At 39.5% G+C, this 16827-nt stretch overlaps 1 protein-coding gene across 1 annotated transcript in view; it reads left to right on the top strand.

Annotated features, from left to right (window-relative positions):
• Positions 1-16827, top strand: part of ANO4 (anoctamin 4) — a 92418-nt gene that overhangs the window by 28250 nt on the left and 47341 nt on the right. The window contains exons 4-5 of the mRNA XM_044455295.1: positions 10384-10484; positions 16302-16346. Of these exons, the coding sequence (XP_044311230.1) occupies positions 10384-10484; positions 16302-16346 (146 nt within the window). The remainder of the gene's footprint in view (positions 1-10383; positions 10485-16301; positions 16347-16827) is intronic.

Raw genomic sequence — 16827 nt, 5'->3', positions numbered from 1 at the left:
GCCGCAAGTTTGAGACCCCTGCTTTAGATCCAGGACATGTATAAACTGCCTTATTTGGCTACCTTCTCTGGGGCAGTAAAGAAGCAAGTTCTGTCATGGCTGGTCAAACATTATAGAAAGTAAGAGGCCAATGCAAGAGGCAGAGTGAATCACAAATAGGCTATCTCCTGCCTTCCTCACCATCACCTCACCCAGTCCAAAACAGGCGCATTGCAGAAGAGTGCTCAAAATGAATCCTGCAAATATCCCCAGGCTGACTGCCAATGTGACCAGAGGAAAATATGGAGGTCACTCAAAGAGCACAAGCAAGGCCAAGTTGCTGTGAGGTAAATTTAATTGAGCTTGCCTTCTTGCCATCCACGTCCCCATTCCCAATTGTATTAGTCCTGATGCTCTGAAAAGATCACTTATGGAGAATAATTTCAGCACAACAGTAGGTTATTTTAACAAAGACCCTGACCTTTAAAAAAAAACTAAGACATTTATTATGGCAGACTGCAGCAGTAGGGTATTTGGTCTCCATAGGCATTCATAACTCATGGGCATCTTTCCAGGTGTCCACCAAAGGGCCTTCTCCCTCACCTTTTTAAAACAGAGAGGGTTTTAAAGCAAAGTAAGGGCATCTGTCTTCTCCCACCTCCTTTTCCCATGAAAGCCTCTGGGCAAGTGTTGGTCTGAAAGACATTTTTAGGAAATAAATATGGCAGGCAGCTGCTCCCTTCATCTGTAGTACACCCATTTGGATCAGTGCCTTAAATTGTCAGGTGTTCACACAAGCACTATAAAGTTGCCAATCTTGTCATGAAACTTTTGTTGGCCTAGGCTGGGTGAAACTTTACCTCTCTTTCATAGTCTGCTGACCACAGAAATATAGAATAGTAGAGTTGGAAGGGGCCAAGAAGGCCATCGGGTCCAACCCCTGCTGTTGCATGTCACCAATTTACACTATCCCACTTGGGTTTTATGAGGTTTTTTATGATGATGAGGTTTTATATTGAGTTTGTAATTTTAATTAATGTAAACCACAGTGAGTGATGCATAGGCTGGAGAAATTCTTACAATTAAAGTGAATATAAATTCCACATTTATTCACAAGTTTGTGCAGAATGATTGTAGTGAGGTTAGAGAGAAATAAAATACAAAAAGTGCAGACTGTGTTAAAGAACAAATATGTTGTTCTTTAACTCACAGAATAAATATGTGTAAAATAAGCATTGCATGTTTGCTATACAAGCACTAATAAATTGCAATAAATAAATAAAGCAACAAATTATCCCCGTGCTCATGTTTACTGTTCATATGTTTGTCTATTTTTTCCTCCAAAATTCCAGATCTTCCAACAAGGAAAATTAGATGCAGATGGCCATTTTTTTCATATAATCAGAGACCAATTTTTTCTTTTCACAGATGTGAGAACCTTCATGTTTTCCTTCCTCCACACTTTGTGTATCCTAACAGTGAGCACTCATGTACACGTTCCTTAAAAAAATGAGTCATTTGCACTGTAACATTTCAGGGGGAGGGCTTGTGGGACAATTTTATATTACTTAAATTAACCCAGTTTTTTCCCAAGGCTGGGGCACAACATACAAGGCCACATATCTTTGTATGCACAGTGAGTCTTATTTGATTTTTTTTAAAAATCCTAACAGAATTTTCCTTTCCCACTTGGGAAACTGCTTTTGAAATATTGCAATGCAAAATTGCTATGTGGTAGGTGGGTAAAACAGAAATCACATTGTACATGTGCAAAAACATCTCTGTGTCTTGAGGATATGAGTCTAAAATTTCTCTGTCTCTGGAAACCATTCCAATACCAGCCATTGCTTTAGTAGTTCAACATGCCCCTGGTGGGAACATGTTTTGCCTAATTGCATCAGCATCTGCAGTTCCCTAAAGCACAAGAAACAATTTAACATCCATTTCCAGAGGCATGAATCTGTTACAGTAATTATATTCCTGTATATTTTAAGCCCCTCTAAATTATATTGTTTCTTCATGTCATTGAAAACAAAGATGCAACTACAAGACATCATAATATGGTTGCTTCCAAGAACCTTTGTCCCAGAAACATAGAAGATCCATTTTTCTTTGGTTAAATTATGAGAAGAAACTGTGAAAATGTTGGGAAGGTTTCATTCCCAACCCTGTAAAGGGAGTTGATGCACTTAGGTTTGCAAAGGGATTATGAATAAAGCAATGCCTCCTACCCTCTTCCAGAAAAGCAGACATGGTGATACACTAGGATCTGCTCCATCATGGATGTTGACATTCCATGAATGGTCGGCATGTCCAACCCCAACTTCCTCACCATCAGGGATGTAGCACAGATGCATCCCCTTCAGTCACTGCTGGTGGAACTGGTGGCAAGTGCTACTGAAACTGACTGTATATATCTCTTTGCTGATGTGAGCACACCTATTTTTCACCCATGTGGCATGCTCATTTCTGTGGATTGGATCTTTATACTACCTTTTTTCCTGGAAGGAGCCCAAGATGACTTACACAATCCTCTCTAGATTTATCCTTGCAAGAATCCTGCATGTTAGGTTAGGTCAAGAGTCAGTAAGTGAGCTTTGTGGTCAAGTGGGAAACTAGACCCTGAAACTCCCAAGTTCCAGGCCAACATGTCAACTGCCACACCACACTGGTTTCTCCTTGTTTTACTATAACATGAGACCTTTGTGTAGGGCTGCTAGCCCATTGGCACACTTTTACTTGATGAGCTGCTTGACCTGTAATCAAAAAATATGCCACCAAATTAATCATCTATGGAAGCTGAGCCCTGAGCACTGGTGCCATCAATCACTTCCTGTTGTCATCACCACCCTTTGGGGTTGTCATTACTTCAGTGAAGGACAGAAGCCTAATTTTAAAAGAGAAACTGGTGAATGCCTTGGAAATCTAGGTGCTATTCTGTAGTCTAGATGGTTTACAGTTTTCTATGTATATGGAACAGCAGTGGATGGATGGCTTTGACTATTGTTCCATTTGACTCAGCTTAAAAATATGCATTTCCCTCCCTGCCTTCTCCATATGTGTGGATGTGGGTGTGTGGGAGTGTCAACTATAGGGATTGTCCATGCATTGCAGAGTATAGTCCATTGTTTTACTTCCAGATAGGTTTTTAAAAAATGAAAAATTAATGGACTACATACCATTTGGGGAAAGAAAATAGATATGTATAATCAAGATATAGTTTAGATGTATAATTTAGAATATGCTTTTCTATTAAATGAATACTAAAAGGGGCTTAAAATGAAGTTAAAATATAACAAAATATTTGCATGGCATGGGTATGCATACAGGGAGGACCCGCTACCTAAGTTTGAAGGTGATCCACAGGTATTCAGTGCACACTTTGGCGAGATCGATCTGTCCCCCACCAACCCCTGGCAGCAGATGTGAGAAGGGAGAAAGGGGATAGAGAGAAAAAGTGTGGCAGAAAGAGGAAAGGGGTGAGTCCCACGCTGCCCTGCCCCTGTCCCCATCCCCGTCCCCATCTGCCCCTGACAGGAACAAATGAGCCCTTCTCTGCTCTAGATTGTGTCACGTGGCAGGAACCCAAAAAATGTCACTCCTGCTACAGGAAGGTTTCTTCTCAAAGTAGATGGTTTCAAGGCCAAATAAAATGATGATATATGTACACTGGAGTTAGGACAATCTGTCCTATGTAGGCAACATCCACAAGAATAGACTCGTTTTGTCAGCTTGCTAAAACAAGTCATGAAAGATTTGTTTGCAGTAATTGTACCAAAATATATCTTAATACCCTTTTTTGCTTTGTTATTTCATGCGCTTTTCTTTTTCCAGCAGAACAATGTATTTGTCTCTAAGTTGAACACGTTTTGAAATGCTGGCTAAATGTTGTCTGCTTGGATCCTCATATCTTTAAAGGAAGTATCTGCACCAGTAAGACACTGATCAAAGCCCAAATGATGTTAATTTCATGAAAAAACAGAAAGAAGTTTACATATGTTTACACTGGGGTTTTTCTCTTTATTTGATCTGCCAATTGGCTGGTAGCTGCAGGGAGCAGGATTGTAGAATTTAGATAGCAATATTTCATTTTTATGAAGTTCCAACATGGCACTTCATTTTTATGACATTCCAACATGAAGTTCCCCAAAATGCACTGCTGGCCTAGACTGCCAGCAGTAACAGAAATGGGTACCAGATGTGATGCTTCTAGACTTCAGTCACATGACCCATTCAGGAGAGGTTCCATTGTACTAAGTTGAATGGAAATGATAAGTCTTAGACTCTGCCCCATTGTGCCAGTTTGTCACCTCTAACACAGCCTTCTCCATCCTTCAGATGTTTTCACTACAGTTCCCACCATCCCTGATCATTGGCCAGGCTTGGAGTTATTACTAAAATTAATTGGACAGACAGAGTTTGTAGACAGATGTTCTAAAAGGAAGGCTGGGGAGACACAGGACAGACCAGGGGTCTGCACTGTGACCAGGTTTGCACAATCACTACACCATTGCAAAATAGTGCAGTGGTGTAGTAATGAAATGTTGCAGTGGTACAACTATGCTATTGAAATCTACAGGGAGATCATAGCAACCTACTGCCAAAGACCCTCTTGTCTCCAAAGTCTTCACCAATGAGTTGCTTTCCCAAGACCAACCTTTACCCCCACCTTCACCAGGCCTGCATGATACTTGCAGTGCAACCTGAATATTCCAAGAGTGGCACTCTTGCTTACATAATGCATGATAGGTTGTGGCAATGATCTGAAGTGGCTTTCTTGTGTACAAGGCTCAGGGAGACAGGGTGCCACTGGGGATTCTCAAGCATCTCAGCTTTTTCAGATTGGAAATAAGAGTGTAAGAGGGCATTAGGCCCATGGGCATTAGAGGTATGGAGACTGGCCAATATTGGAATAGTTATCCAGCTGTGATGTACACTAAATGGTTTTTTGAAGTCCCATATAGATACTCTTTAATATGTATTGTAAATATATTATCAGGTTTTTCTCTATAATTCTATTGACCAAGAATTTGCTTGTCTGAAAACAGCAATACCTACTAGATTGCACCAATTTTTAACAGTGGACTCTAGGCAGATTTACTCTGAAGTGTCCAACTGCATGTCATGGGGCTTACTCCCCAGTAAATGTACTTAGGATCACAAGCTATAGCTTTGGATAAAAGTGAAAATACGGCAGTTTCATTTGCAAACAACTTGACAGCAGGTTCCCTGTAATAGAAATTAATGGATAATTCCAAATATTAATTTGAAATATATATATTTAAAAGTAAGTCATATAACTTTTTAAGCCATTGTTACCACTCCCCCACTATCAACAACAACTGCTGCTTTCCAAGACTGAATATTTCCAGATTTTACAAGCTAGCCAAGAATATTTATTTCTTTAAAGTAGATAATCCAACTGCTGCTTAAGTAGGAGTTCCATGTAAGTTTGACAAAACATTTTCTTTTTGTAGTTACACAAGGAGGAAGGATGATAAAATAGACCTGATAAAATCTCTCCCAGTACACTTGGTTTTAGTCTTATAAGGAGCTGAAATGTCCTTATCTGAAGTTCATAAATCTGTTGTGAGCACTGTAGTCTTACGTAATGTAGAACGAGGTTTCTTCTAGTGAAAACTAGACTTTTGAGTTGGTTTTTAAAAATGCCTTGAATAATCTAGCCTATTGGTATTTTGCTCTTTTATGCACCTGTATGCAGCTTGGATATGTAACTGTTTTATAGCTTTTTGCTTTGCTTTTCTTTTTTCTTTTTACAGTGCATTTATATTCCCTCTTTTTTATCTTGTGAAAAAGCCATCTTACATAGCTCCATGTTATCCAGCAACAACCCTGTGAGATAGGTTGGGCTGAGAGCGACTGGCTGGCCCAAAATGACGAAGTGAGCTTCATGGCTGAGAACCCAGACACTCTTAACCGCTACACTACACTGGCTCTCAGTCAGTCCGTGATCATGTAGGAAACATGATGTCACAGTGCAGTACAGGAAATGAGGCTTTTTATATGTCACTGTGAGTAAACCAAGTCTTTCCATCGAACTCACTAGTTACCAACCAACTGGACCAATGTACCTTGTCTTGTGCTGTGCTGGCAGTTTCACCACCAACCTCCTATTCAGAAGTGGTGTATATCAGAAATACAGCACTTCAAAAGCCAGGAAATCTGGTTGAGGTGGATGCCAGAAACAGCCCAATTATACATGCTTGGCTGGGAAAGAATGTGGATTAAGAGGAGGGTGACATCCATGTTCCTTTGAATGGGACATGCCTCCCCATCCAAGACGTGGCACAACTCATCCAGTTTGGGTGCCTGGATCAGAGGAAGGAAGGTTAACTTTATCATATCAGCAGTGGGAAGGCATCTTCCTCCAGACACCCAGGCTCTGAACAGTTTTTGCAATCTTTCACAAAGGCATCTAAAAACTGCCAAAAAATGGAGCCTGCTTTGCAGCTGAACATAGCAGCTCCATGGTAGCCTAAAAGCAAAGAAATCCACTTCTCTCTTGCCCCTTTTTATTGCCATTTGTACTATATAAATAGTTTGTAGTGTACCTGTTTTTAAAAATGAAATCTTTTGACTGATGGCTCATTTTTCCAGCTTTTTGTAGTTCATAAAATTGTTTCTGTGTGCTTCATGGGAGCATTGAGCAGTGTGTCTAGCTAGATGTGTGGTGGGGGAGGCAGCTTGGGCTTGAAATCAAAGAAGCAAATGATTTTTCCATGCCATGTGATCTTATGTAATTTAAAACCATGTTGATTTTGTCCTTCCACCTCATTTCTATTGTATTTTGATGTTATAATTGCTCTTCTTTATTGGAAACAAAACAAAAGATAGAGGGTGGCACCTGAGAAACTAGTTAATTTCCAGCGCTATCCTACCTACTCAGAAGTAAGGGGAATAGTTTCAGGGAAGTGTTCATAGGATTGTAGGCTTAAGAGTTCACATGCTTTTAAAGACAGGAGTCTTGCTTCATTGGTGCAGAATGTGTTGAAAAAAGTGAATATTTATATATCCAAGAAACTGTTGCTTTTGAAGTCGCATGCCACAATAACCATTTAGCTTCAGTTTGCTCTGATCTACAGAGCTCTTTTAGTTATTCTGAATGGCTTTCCATGTACCTAGTAGTACCCATCTTTCCCTGTCTTTTTAAAGATAGCAGTTCTTCATTTAGCCTTGCATAATCCCACTCTCCACTGAATCTTGTGATATAGAAGTCTGTTGTCTGAGAAAGCAGTCAGTCAGGCTTGGAGTACTAGGATTTCCTTCTTCAAGCATTGCCAACATAAAATAAGTTGGAAGCAGTGAGATTTTTTTTCATCTTTGTTTACAGTTTTAAAAAATGTTATGAAAGTACAAGCATATAAAAAGCATTACAAATTTCAAGCACCCACCCATGCTTTATTCCAAAAAGGGTAAATAACTTCATAAGGTTCATATGTTAGGTTTTGGATAGTTGTCATTATTGGACATTGTTGCCGATTTTTTCTTAAGAAGTTATATCTGAAACAGCCAAAAGCTGCTGGTGGTTTTATTTTTCTGCTGCCTTGCCTAATGTACAGAATAAATATGGGCCAACTTTCTTTAGAATTGTCTTTGGTTCTAATGCCTTTCAGAGCTTTAAACTGCTTTGATAAGTTTTCCATAAGAGAAATGTTCCATGCCCTTCCCAACCAAGTTTCCAGTTTCAAAGTAACAGCAGTTTTCCAATGTTCTGCTAGAACTTGCCTGTCTGTAGTCATAAAAAGGATTAGTACATCTTTAAACAATAGGTCCTTTAACTCATCAACAACCTACTTTAGCAATGCTACTTTGGGATTGCAGGGCACTGCTTGACCTGCAATAACAGATGCTTCATTCATAGTTAATTTCCAAAAGGACTGAACATTTTTGCAGCTCCACCACATTTGCCAACATCCTTTCTGACACAATGGAATAGACTGAGGATTTATTCCATGGCATTTTATAAGTGCAGAGTGCCATCTATGTACTACTTTCATGCTGTTTTCTTGTGTTTTTGCCAATATCAATTCAAATGATTGTTTTCACCATAATTGCTGATTTTAAAATGTCCAGGTCACCAGTCATTGCATCACATAAAATCTTATAAATGCTTGATAATAGTTTCTTGGAGGAATACGTTGTATTTAAAATTAATTGTGCTATGGGATTTAGGGATCTGGTGGCATCCAATTCCAAAACTGTGGAACTGGAAGTACAATGGATCATTTCATGCATAGTCAGCCAGTCAGCTGCAGTATCTCCCAGTTTCTCTTTTAGTTGTATTCCTGTAAGAGGTTTCACTTCTTTATACCATCTCTAAGCATGTAGAGGCTTTTCTGTTTAATCTTTAAATAGTTGTTCCTAGTTTTATTGCAAAACAGAGGGTGACAGCAAAAAGGAATAAGAGCTGAGATGTATTTAAGCCACAGTGGTCAATTTAAATGTTCAGCATGTGATCAATTTGAATATGCAATGCCTGGATGCTGCTTGTTTATTTATCATGTGAACCTAGTGAACATATATTATGCAAAGGTTAAATAACAGGCCATGGGTTATATGCCCATTGTTTAACCAATGCATACTCCATGGCCCCCTGGTTTCTTATAACAAGCTGACCTAGGCATTGAATATGCAAAGCATTTTCCCATAGGAGCCTGCTTGGGGTGCAAGATCCTTAGGAGGACCGCTTCTCTCTGTACACATTTGATGGCTGCTCCCAGACTCCAAGATACACTTTAATTAATACATTAGTCTAGGGTTAGGACAGATAAGTCAGATAACCTTGAGTCTTAGAAGATACGGACTGATCAAGACCTGTTCTGCAGCTGATCTTCTTTCACAGCAATTCTCTGATACTGTTTAGATTAGGAAAAGGCCTGGGATTAGTTCTTCAGATTTCTGCAAGAATAATTAATGACTGTAAAACACTGTATTATAACAATTTTTGTTAGACTCAAGGTTTTGTAGGATGCTGTCATAGTCAAACCTTCTCTGACTATCATGTTGCTATTTTCTTTATGATGTGGTTTCTCAATGATTTCACTCAAATGTTGCTTAGGCATGTACAGCACACAATGTGTTTTCCTGGCTTTCTGATGCCATTGCTATCATTCCCACTGTTCCAGTGTTCACGCTTTGTTGGGTATTGCAGCCAAAAGAGCATCATCCATATTCAAGAGGAAGGTATCTGCATGCTTGAGGGAGCCCACAATGTGCAGCACTACAAAAAGTTATTTAGAAAAATTCCTAATGAGTCAGAAACCTACAAAACATGAGGTCTGATTCAGTGAACATAGAATGCATGATGATTGGGCAGAACATGAAGGGGGGAATAAAAAAGTACAATAATGCTGGGAGTGGGGTACCATGGGCCTTTTCCATAACCATCAAATTAGCCATCTCAAAATAGGATTGTAATGCTGGAAAAGTGCAGAAAACAGGAAATAAAATGATCAAGGGGCTGGAATAACTCTCCTATGGGAACTGTAATATTTAGGGCTTAGTAATGAGGAAGACACAATAGAGGTGAATAAAATTATGCATGATGTAGAGAAAGTCGATAGTTTTTCTTAAAATGTTAGAACCTGGGGTACTGTCGGCTTTGAGCCCTGCTTGTGCAGATTGCCATAGGCATCTGGCTAGCCACTGTGGGAACAGAATGCTGCACTACATTGGCCTTTGGTCTGATCTAACAGGGCTCGAAGATTATTATTTGTCATTGTAGTTGCAGTAGTTAAACATTGCATTTTTATGCAGGTTTATTCTTCCTGCAAAAAATCCCAGGGTGGCCTCTCCCCTTCATTTTATCCCAACAACCCTGTGAGATAGGCTGAGCTGAGAGTCAGGGACTGGCCCAAATCCAACCAGTGAGCTTCATGTCTGAGTAGCAAGTGGGATCTGCATCTCCCCAGTCCCAGGGCAACACTCAAACCATTACCCCCATATTGTTCCTGCCTTCCCTGCACATGCAGTGCTCCCCAATCACCTTGTTTGGTTTTGTTTCTGTTGTAGGGATAAGAATTGCGAGCATCTTGCACTGGGCAAGGCTGCTTTTCCATGGGCACAGATCATCATCCTGCTTCTAATTATTGCTCACACAGTAACTGCAAAGTCTGCAGTTTTCCCACTCCATTTCCATGGCATTGTTGTTTTGATAGAGATGTCTCTTTGGGCTGTTCTGCTCCTAATTGCAATTCAGATAGGTTTTATTTGTTGTATGATGCCTCTAAATACTGAGCAGTGTGCATACTTGCATGAAAAAGTTCTTTGCCCTATCTATTTTTAATTTAGGAACTGCCAAATTGATCTTGACATTTGGTCTTGATTATTGTGACAATGGCTTGTTGAGGACAACCTCTTCATTTAACCCATTTTCTGTTGCAGTCATCTTTATCAAATAGTGATATCATCTTTGTGAAGTTGCATGCCCCATGGGAAGTGCTGGGCAAATATGCAGAACTTATGAATGTAAGAATGCCTTTCAGGTAGGTATAGTTACATCTTACCCTCCTGCTTTTTAAAATATAAAAAATGACATAATATAAAAAGGTGCAATATCTATGCTTGTTATGTTAGTGGGCTACAATTCTGAACTAGTTTCAGTTTTAAATAAAGGTGCCTTATAGCAGTGCTGCTTTTTTCATGGGGTGTTCTGTCCATAGGCCCTTTAACCCCTTCACTGCTGGAGCCCCCTGCATATTCGTGCCTTGCTGTTTTTTAAATGGACATTTCTTTGAAAACAGTGGAAGGTCAAGAAGATCCAGGTACGTACAGCAGCACAGAAGGTGCATGCCTGTTGGACGTATCTGGCATATTCGACACCTGTAACCTGCCCATATGTATGCTGCATTGTTACAGACAAAGATCACCCAAATATCTATGAATCTGCTAGAAAGTAAAAGTTTCAGACTGAATAAGTTAAATATGTTTCTTGCATTTCAAGAAGAATGGTTAAAATATTGTATAATATACTAATAGCCAAATTAATTCCAAACTGTCATTAAGACACTTTGGGTATATTTGACTATATATAAATTTGCTAAAGTCAAATATGAGTTGCATGAATGTATTTTTGTACATTAAAACTGATGCGGACTGTTTAGAAAATAGCTTTAAGTTAATTGAACCGGCTGAGATCTAGCAAAACTAACCTATTCAAACAGCCTAGTTTATCTTTCACCTCAATACATTTATATTAGTGTTAGTCCTTTAAATGAAATGTCACTATTCCTAATTGGTAGATTAAATAAACAAAAAGAAAATAAAATTTGGAATTTGCTAAGCAGTTACAATCTGTGACCAACTTCCACAGTTTCTGAATACCTCTTAATGTTTCATCAGGAGCTGCTGAGAATTTCTGCCCTTTATGACATAATACTATGCAAGTTTAGACAGAAAAAAATCGCACAGTTTGTAGCACTCCTGAGCCCATGCTGAGTGAAGAATGCTAGTAGCTGTAGGATTTTTCTTGTCTAAATATGCATACAATTGCACCCTTAAGCTATTAACTTCCTTGCCAAGGCATAACCAGCTGGAAAGTTCTATTTCAGTATTATTTCATGTTATCTCATTTTATCAGTAGATGTGTAGATTATGTGTACATTAAATGAAAAACTCAATGTTAGCATGTTCATGAATTAATACTAAATACTTTCCAAACATAGCATTAAATAAACATAGTGCTTCTCCTCCAAGTTAGTGTAGTTTACCACATTGTCTTTGCAGGCTGCACACAAAAGATGCACTTTTTCCAGTTCTCCCAAATTAATCCCTGCTGTGAAATTATGTCCACTGTGGCCAGAGAATTCTGCAAATATTTCTCTGAGCAAAGATGCCTAGCTGCTCTGTTTGCAGGGAGAATGTGGATGAGGCACCAAGGACAATAGCACAGAGAGATTTAGGATACCAGATAAATAGGGATAAGCCTAGGAATACCACATCTATAAAGCAGGCAATTTTAACAGTTGTCATTATTCAAAGTATAAAAGGAAGGCATTCGGTTTTGGCTAATAAATATTGCAACACGTTCATACAAGGGAATCTTTGAACAGTCATTATGACGTAATTTTCCTGCCAATACTTTCCAGTCACATACTTCTGTGAAGTTAACTCAAACGGCATGTAGGTAATAAGATTGTCCCAAGGCACAGTTCTGCCAGAGGCGAAGGACAAAATGTTACACACCTCTGCCACATACAAAAGCTGGCCAGCTGGCATGGAATAGTGGCCAGCACTACAGCCAAGGGCAACAGGCTAGTTAAAGGGCCTTGGAAGACCATTGGATGGTATAAAGTATGCAGACGAGCCAGCTGAGACTGTGGAGATTGGGACAGGCTAATGGGCATAATACTGTTCTCCCCTATTCACTAACCTAATGTGATTATCTCCATATTTGGTAATCTGTGCAGGGCTTAAGAAAGACCATTATTTCAGTTTATGGTAGTAAATTCCATAATTATACATTCAGTGAATAAGTACTTCCTTTGGCAATTCCAATATTATCAAAACTTCTGAATCTCTATAAATCAGAGCTCTTTTCTTTGAATTAACCTAGTTTTCATGTTTCTATAGAAAGCAAGAACAGTCTTATTGTGGACATTTCGTAAAAACTCTGACTGTTTCAGGGTTCTGAATAAGGTTTCTTTCCACAGTGTTTAAAATGTATTATTTTAAGCTGTTTTTTTCATAGCACAAGCTAAGCTACTTGGAAAGTGTAGTACTGTATAGAACATGTTATTTTATAGTTGTGTATTTTTAAAAAAGTTAGTGGTTAAGTAGACTACAAATTAATTTTCTTAGAAATTAAAATACATAATTATATAAATTAATTTAAACAATAAATCTTAACACAAACTGCAAATATGTGTTGCATTGTTACAAAGATGGAAAAGTGTACATTTTCTTAACATGGAGATATGTAAGCCATAATTCCTTTAACTATATCACCTTGGGGTTATTGCAGTATTTTGGAGTTTATTCTGCTATTGAACAATGAGAAATGCTGTGTGAACCTTTCCTATCTAAAAACTGATATAAATCAATATAACAGTGTTACCTAGAAACCATGTCAATTTAACATAGCCAAACACAGAAACAGTTGAGTTTTGTTACCACTGGTCTAGAGGTGGTTGGCCTTTTCTTATGGAATGCTGTACCCACAAATAAGCATTTAGAACAGGAACCAAGGAGTGTTGTGCCAACATATTGAGTAAGTTCACAAGTCATGCTAAACCAGCCTGAAGATAACCATGGTTGGCTGTTTGCTTGATAATCCACGTTACTCCTGGCGGGCCATCAGGCCCGCTGCAGCTGATCACAGAATGATTTCCATTCTCCTGGCAGATATCTTAGGCACCTTGGCAGCAGAAGTCTTTGCTTCCTTATTCCCTACATCAGCACCCTTCCTGCCATTGGTCTGGTGGAGTTGCCTGTTCACGTGGAGAATGTTGTCCTCCCCCACCCTAGCATCTAATAAAAAATAGATCTATCACACCCCAGTTCTTGCCCCAGCCATTGTTCTTTTAAAAATAATTCTGTGACCTGTGCAAGATACTGTCTAACACATGGACACACACACGAACACACATATAGCACTAAATTAAATAATAAAAGCCATTAACTGAAAGATAGGAAAACAACTGTTTAGGTCAAGATTGTCAGTATTTTTCATTCAAGTGGCATTCTGGTTTTTCAGGAAAGCAGGTAGGAGAACAAAACACCAAAATTCACCCTGGCTGAGATACTCTATCATTTAAACAACAGGTTAAATAAAACACATGAAGAAAGGGAGAAGAGTCTGTGAGTTACATGATAATTCTGGCTACCTCGTCTCTCCTTGGAGTTCACTCAGACATGTCCTTCCAACACCATCAACTGGTTAGGTGATAGGCTTCTGTCTAGGTGCAAGAGGCAGAATTGGTTTTTCCTTTCCAGGAGAAAAATAAGAAATTAACATGAACTAGGAACTGCTGCATAGCTTGGGATGAGGGGCAACATCCCATCATTTGTGCAGGTTCTCAGGTGTTTTTGTTCCATTGTCTGCTCCTTGACAGCATAGATTTTGTGCAAATGCATTTGTATACATACACACAAATATGTGGCTGCATAAATTCACACGCCTGAAAAAGACAGAGCCCCCACAAAATGCAAGTTTTCACACTTTAGCCAATGGGGGAAATGAGGATTTTAAAAATCCAAAAAACCTCTATTCTCTAAATAGCGTAAAATGATAGATTTTTTTTTCTATCCTGGAGGACAGTCTGCTGCAGAATGCATGGGTCTTAGAATTTTGAACTCTTTTGAGTCCATTGCAGCTTTCTCCAACATCCCTAGTGGAGACACAGGCCACATGAGAGGCTGCACTCTCAAGAAAGGCAGAAGCAGCATCGAACACCCAGCCTGCAGATTCATCTTTTTTGAAATACCAAGTCCAGTGGTGGTGAACCTATGGCACGTGTGCCACAGTGTGCACACAGAGCCCTCTCTGTCAGCATGCAAGCCAAGTCACCCCAGCATCGCCCCAGCAACCGAGCATCAGATAACAGCACACATAGGGGCCATGTGCATGCTCAGAAAGGAGTCGTGGTGCCAGGCGATGACATCACAAGCCGCGACTCATTAGCCGCAAATCGTCCAAGCTTTCGCATGGCCAGTCAGTGAGCTGCCAAGGATATATATATTTGCTTGGAATGGCTGTGGGTTGTTTTTTCTAAACTAAAACCTCAGTTTTTAAGTTTTGTTGTACTGTTGGCACTTTGCAATAAATAAGTGGGTTTGGGGTTGCAGTTTGGGCACTCGGTCTCTGAAAGGTTCACCATCACTGCCCTAGACTGTGTTTGAACTGAAGTTTAGCAAGGCAATGTAGGTGCCTTTTTTGGTTTTAATCCCTCTTACCCTGCCCCTTGATCAGGGAGGGCTCTGCCTTTCAGTCCATCTGCTAGAGCCACCACTGGTAGGATTAGGCTTGAGTAAGTAAGCCACAGGTTGGACCCTTGAGCAGCTTTACATATTACCAAATTGGGAAGGGGACTGGAAATACAAGTGACACATGCTTCATCTTCGCAATTGGATCTCCAGTATCTCTCATCATGCTAAAAAGTACAAATGCATTTGTATCTTGCATTTCACCACAATAAAGGCCAGTGTTTTCCTGAGAATTTTTATATGCCCAGGTTCACACCCTCTTCTTACTTCCTTAACACAAAAATATGCAGGGATTACTAGTTAGCACCTGTGACCTGGGGCTACATGAGACCTTTAACCAGCTACTTTACCAGGGCTTCTCCTTCTGGATTCTTTGCAGGAGCACAATTGGTTCCTTTGCACATGCTATTTTTCTGGGGCTGGGGTGTTTCTTCAGCCTTTTGGTATAATCAGCTACACAGTCACAAGGTGGCACTGTAGTACAGTGGAACTACAAAAGTGCAGAAGTTTCTCTTAGCATGATTCTTCTTAGTATAAAAAGATTTGTGGAAATTATTGCAAAGCACAGAAATGGCCCTGGAGAGTGACAATATTAGTAAAGCACGTGCAAGCAATAATGAGTGAGAAAATATGAGCACACAATAATTGCCTTATGTAGAAGACCCCTTGTCCCAGGAGCCCTTGTCCCAGGTAAAAAACAGAAATAAACTATTTTAAAATGGAATATATATGTAAGCTCATAAAATTTTACATTCACATTATAGACTGAAGAAATGCAGAAAAGCTAGACTCCATTTCATTTATCTAATATACTAGTACACTACTAATATAAGTAGGGGGAAAGCACATATAAAATGCATAATTTTGCTTGTGTACTGCATGAATATCGTCTCTTACAGAAGAGCCGCATCACTAACACCAGCACCACCTGACTTGCATGTATTCCGGGGGCAATCACCAGTGCCAAGCATTGTCTAACACCAGTTTAATGTTTCCATGTTTGAAGCACATGTTGTGAATCCAAGGCTATATTTAATAACCAAATTCCTTATGTTAAAAACACAACACTTGTTTATGTATCTGCATTTGCCTTGAAAAAACTTCCAGTAGCCTTTGAAAGAAAAATGCTTCCCAGTCCCTGTTTCCATGCATGACATAAATGGAAGAAACAAAAGCAATAAGAGCAAATATCTGTTTCCACAATTTCCCTGAACCTAACACTACTGTGTGTTGGTTCTGTCTGTTAATCTCTCTTTTTAGTTTCTTCCTCCACCTCTTACAGGCTTCTGTCTTCAATCTCCTTTCCTTCCTTGCTAGTTCATACTGTAACTGACGATGGGTTTTCTTCTCGACTGGCTTCATTTTTGCTGTTCTTCCAGGAGAAAAATCTATTACCTGCACCGCCGGTACAAGTTCCTGAACAGGTTAGTGATGTTGATAAAAGGAAAAGTTCAACCAGGGAAGAAAAACTAAACTATTAAGTGTTGTTTCTATAAATATTAGCAATTACACTGAGATCATTTTACTCCTCATAGGACTGCTATTGGCTTTTTTTGCTTAGGTATTTGGATGTTCTAATATTTACATTCCATTTCACTATTCTAAAAGGCAAAGTAGCCATTCCATCAAAGCCAAACTTGATATGACATCATTCATGCCCTTAACAATCGAATGCTTTTTGACTAAATGGCAAGAGTGGGGTCCTAATTCAGACCCAAACTCTGGGGGATAGGGGCTTTAACCCTTTGGGCCCAGCTGTGGTCCCAAACCAGTTTGGGGAGCCCACTCCTGCTCCTTGACTTCAAAAGAAAGCTTCCACAGGCATGATTTTGAGTGCATCTTGCATGTGGCAGTTGTCCCCTGCAGTCATGATGGGAGGCACTGACAGATAAAAGTGGGAACAAC

Source organism: Varanus komodoensis, unplaced genomic scaffold, assembly GCF_004798865.1.
Source record: "Varanus komodoensis strain SLA01 unplaced genomic scaffold, ASM479886v1 scaffold8, whole genome shotgun sequence".
Lineage (NCBI taxonomy): Eukaryota > Metazoa > Chordata > Lepidosauria > Squamata > Varanidae > Varanus > Varanus komodoensis.
Note: the sequence above shows the minus strand (reverse complement) of the source record. Positions and strands in the feature narration are given on the sequence as shown.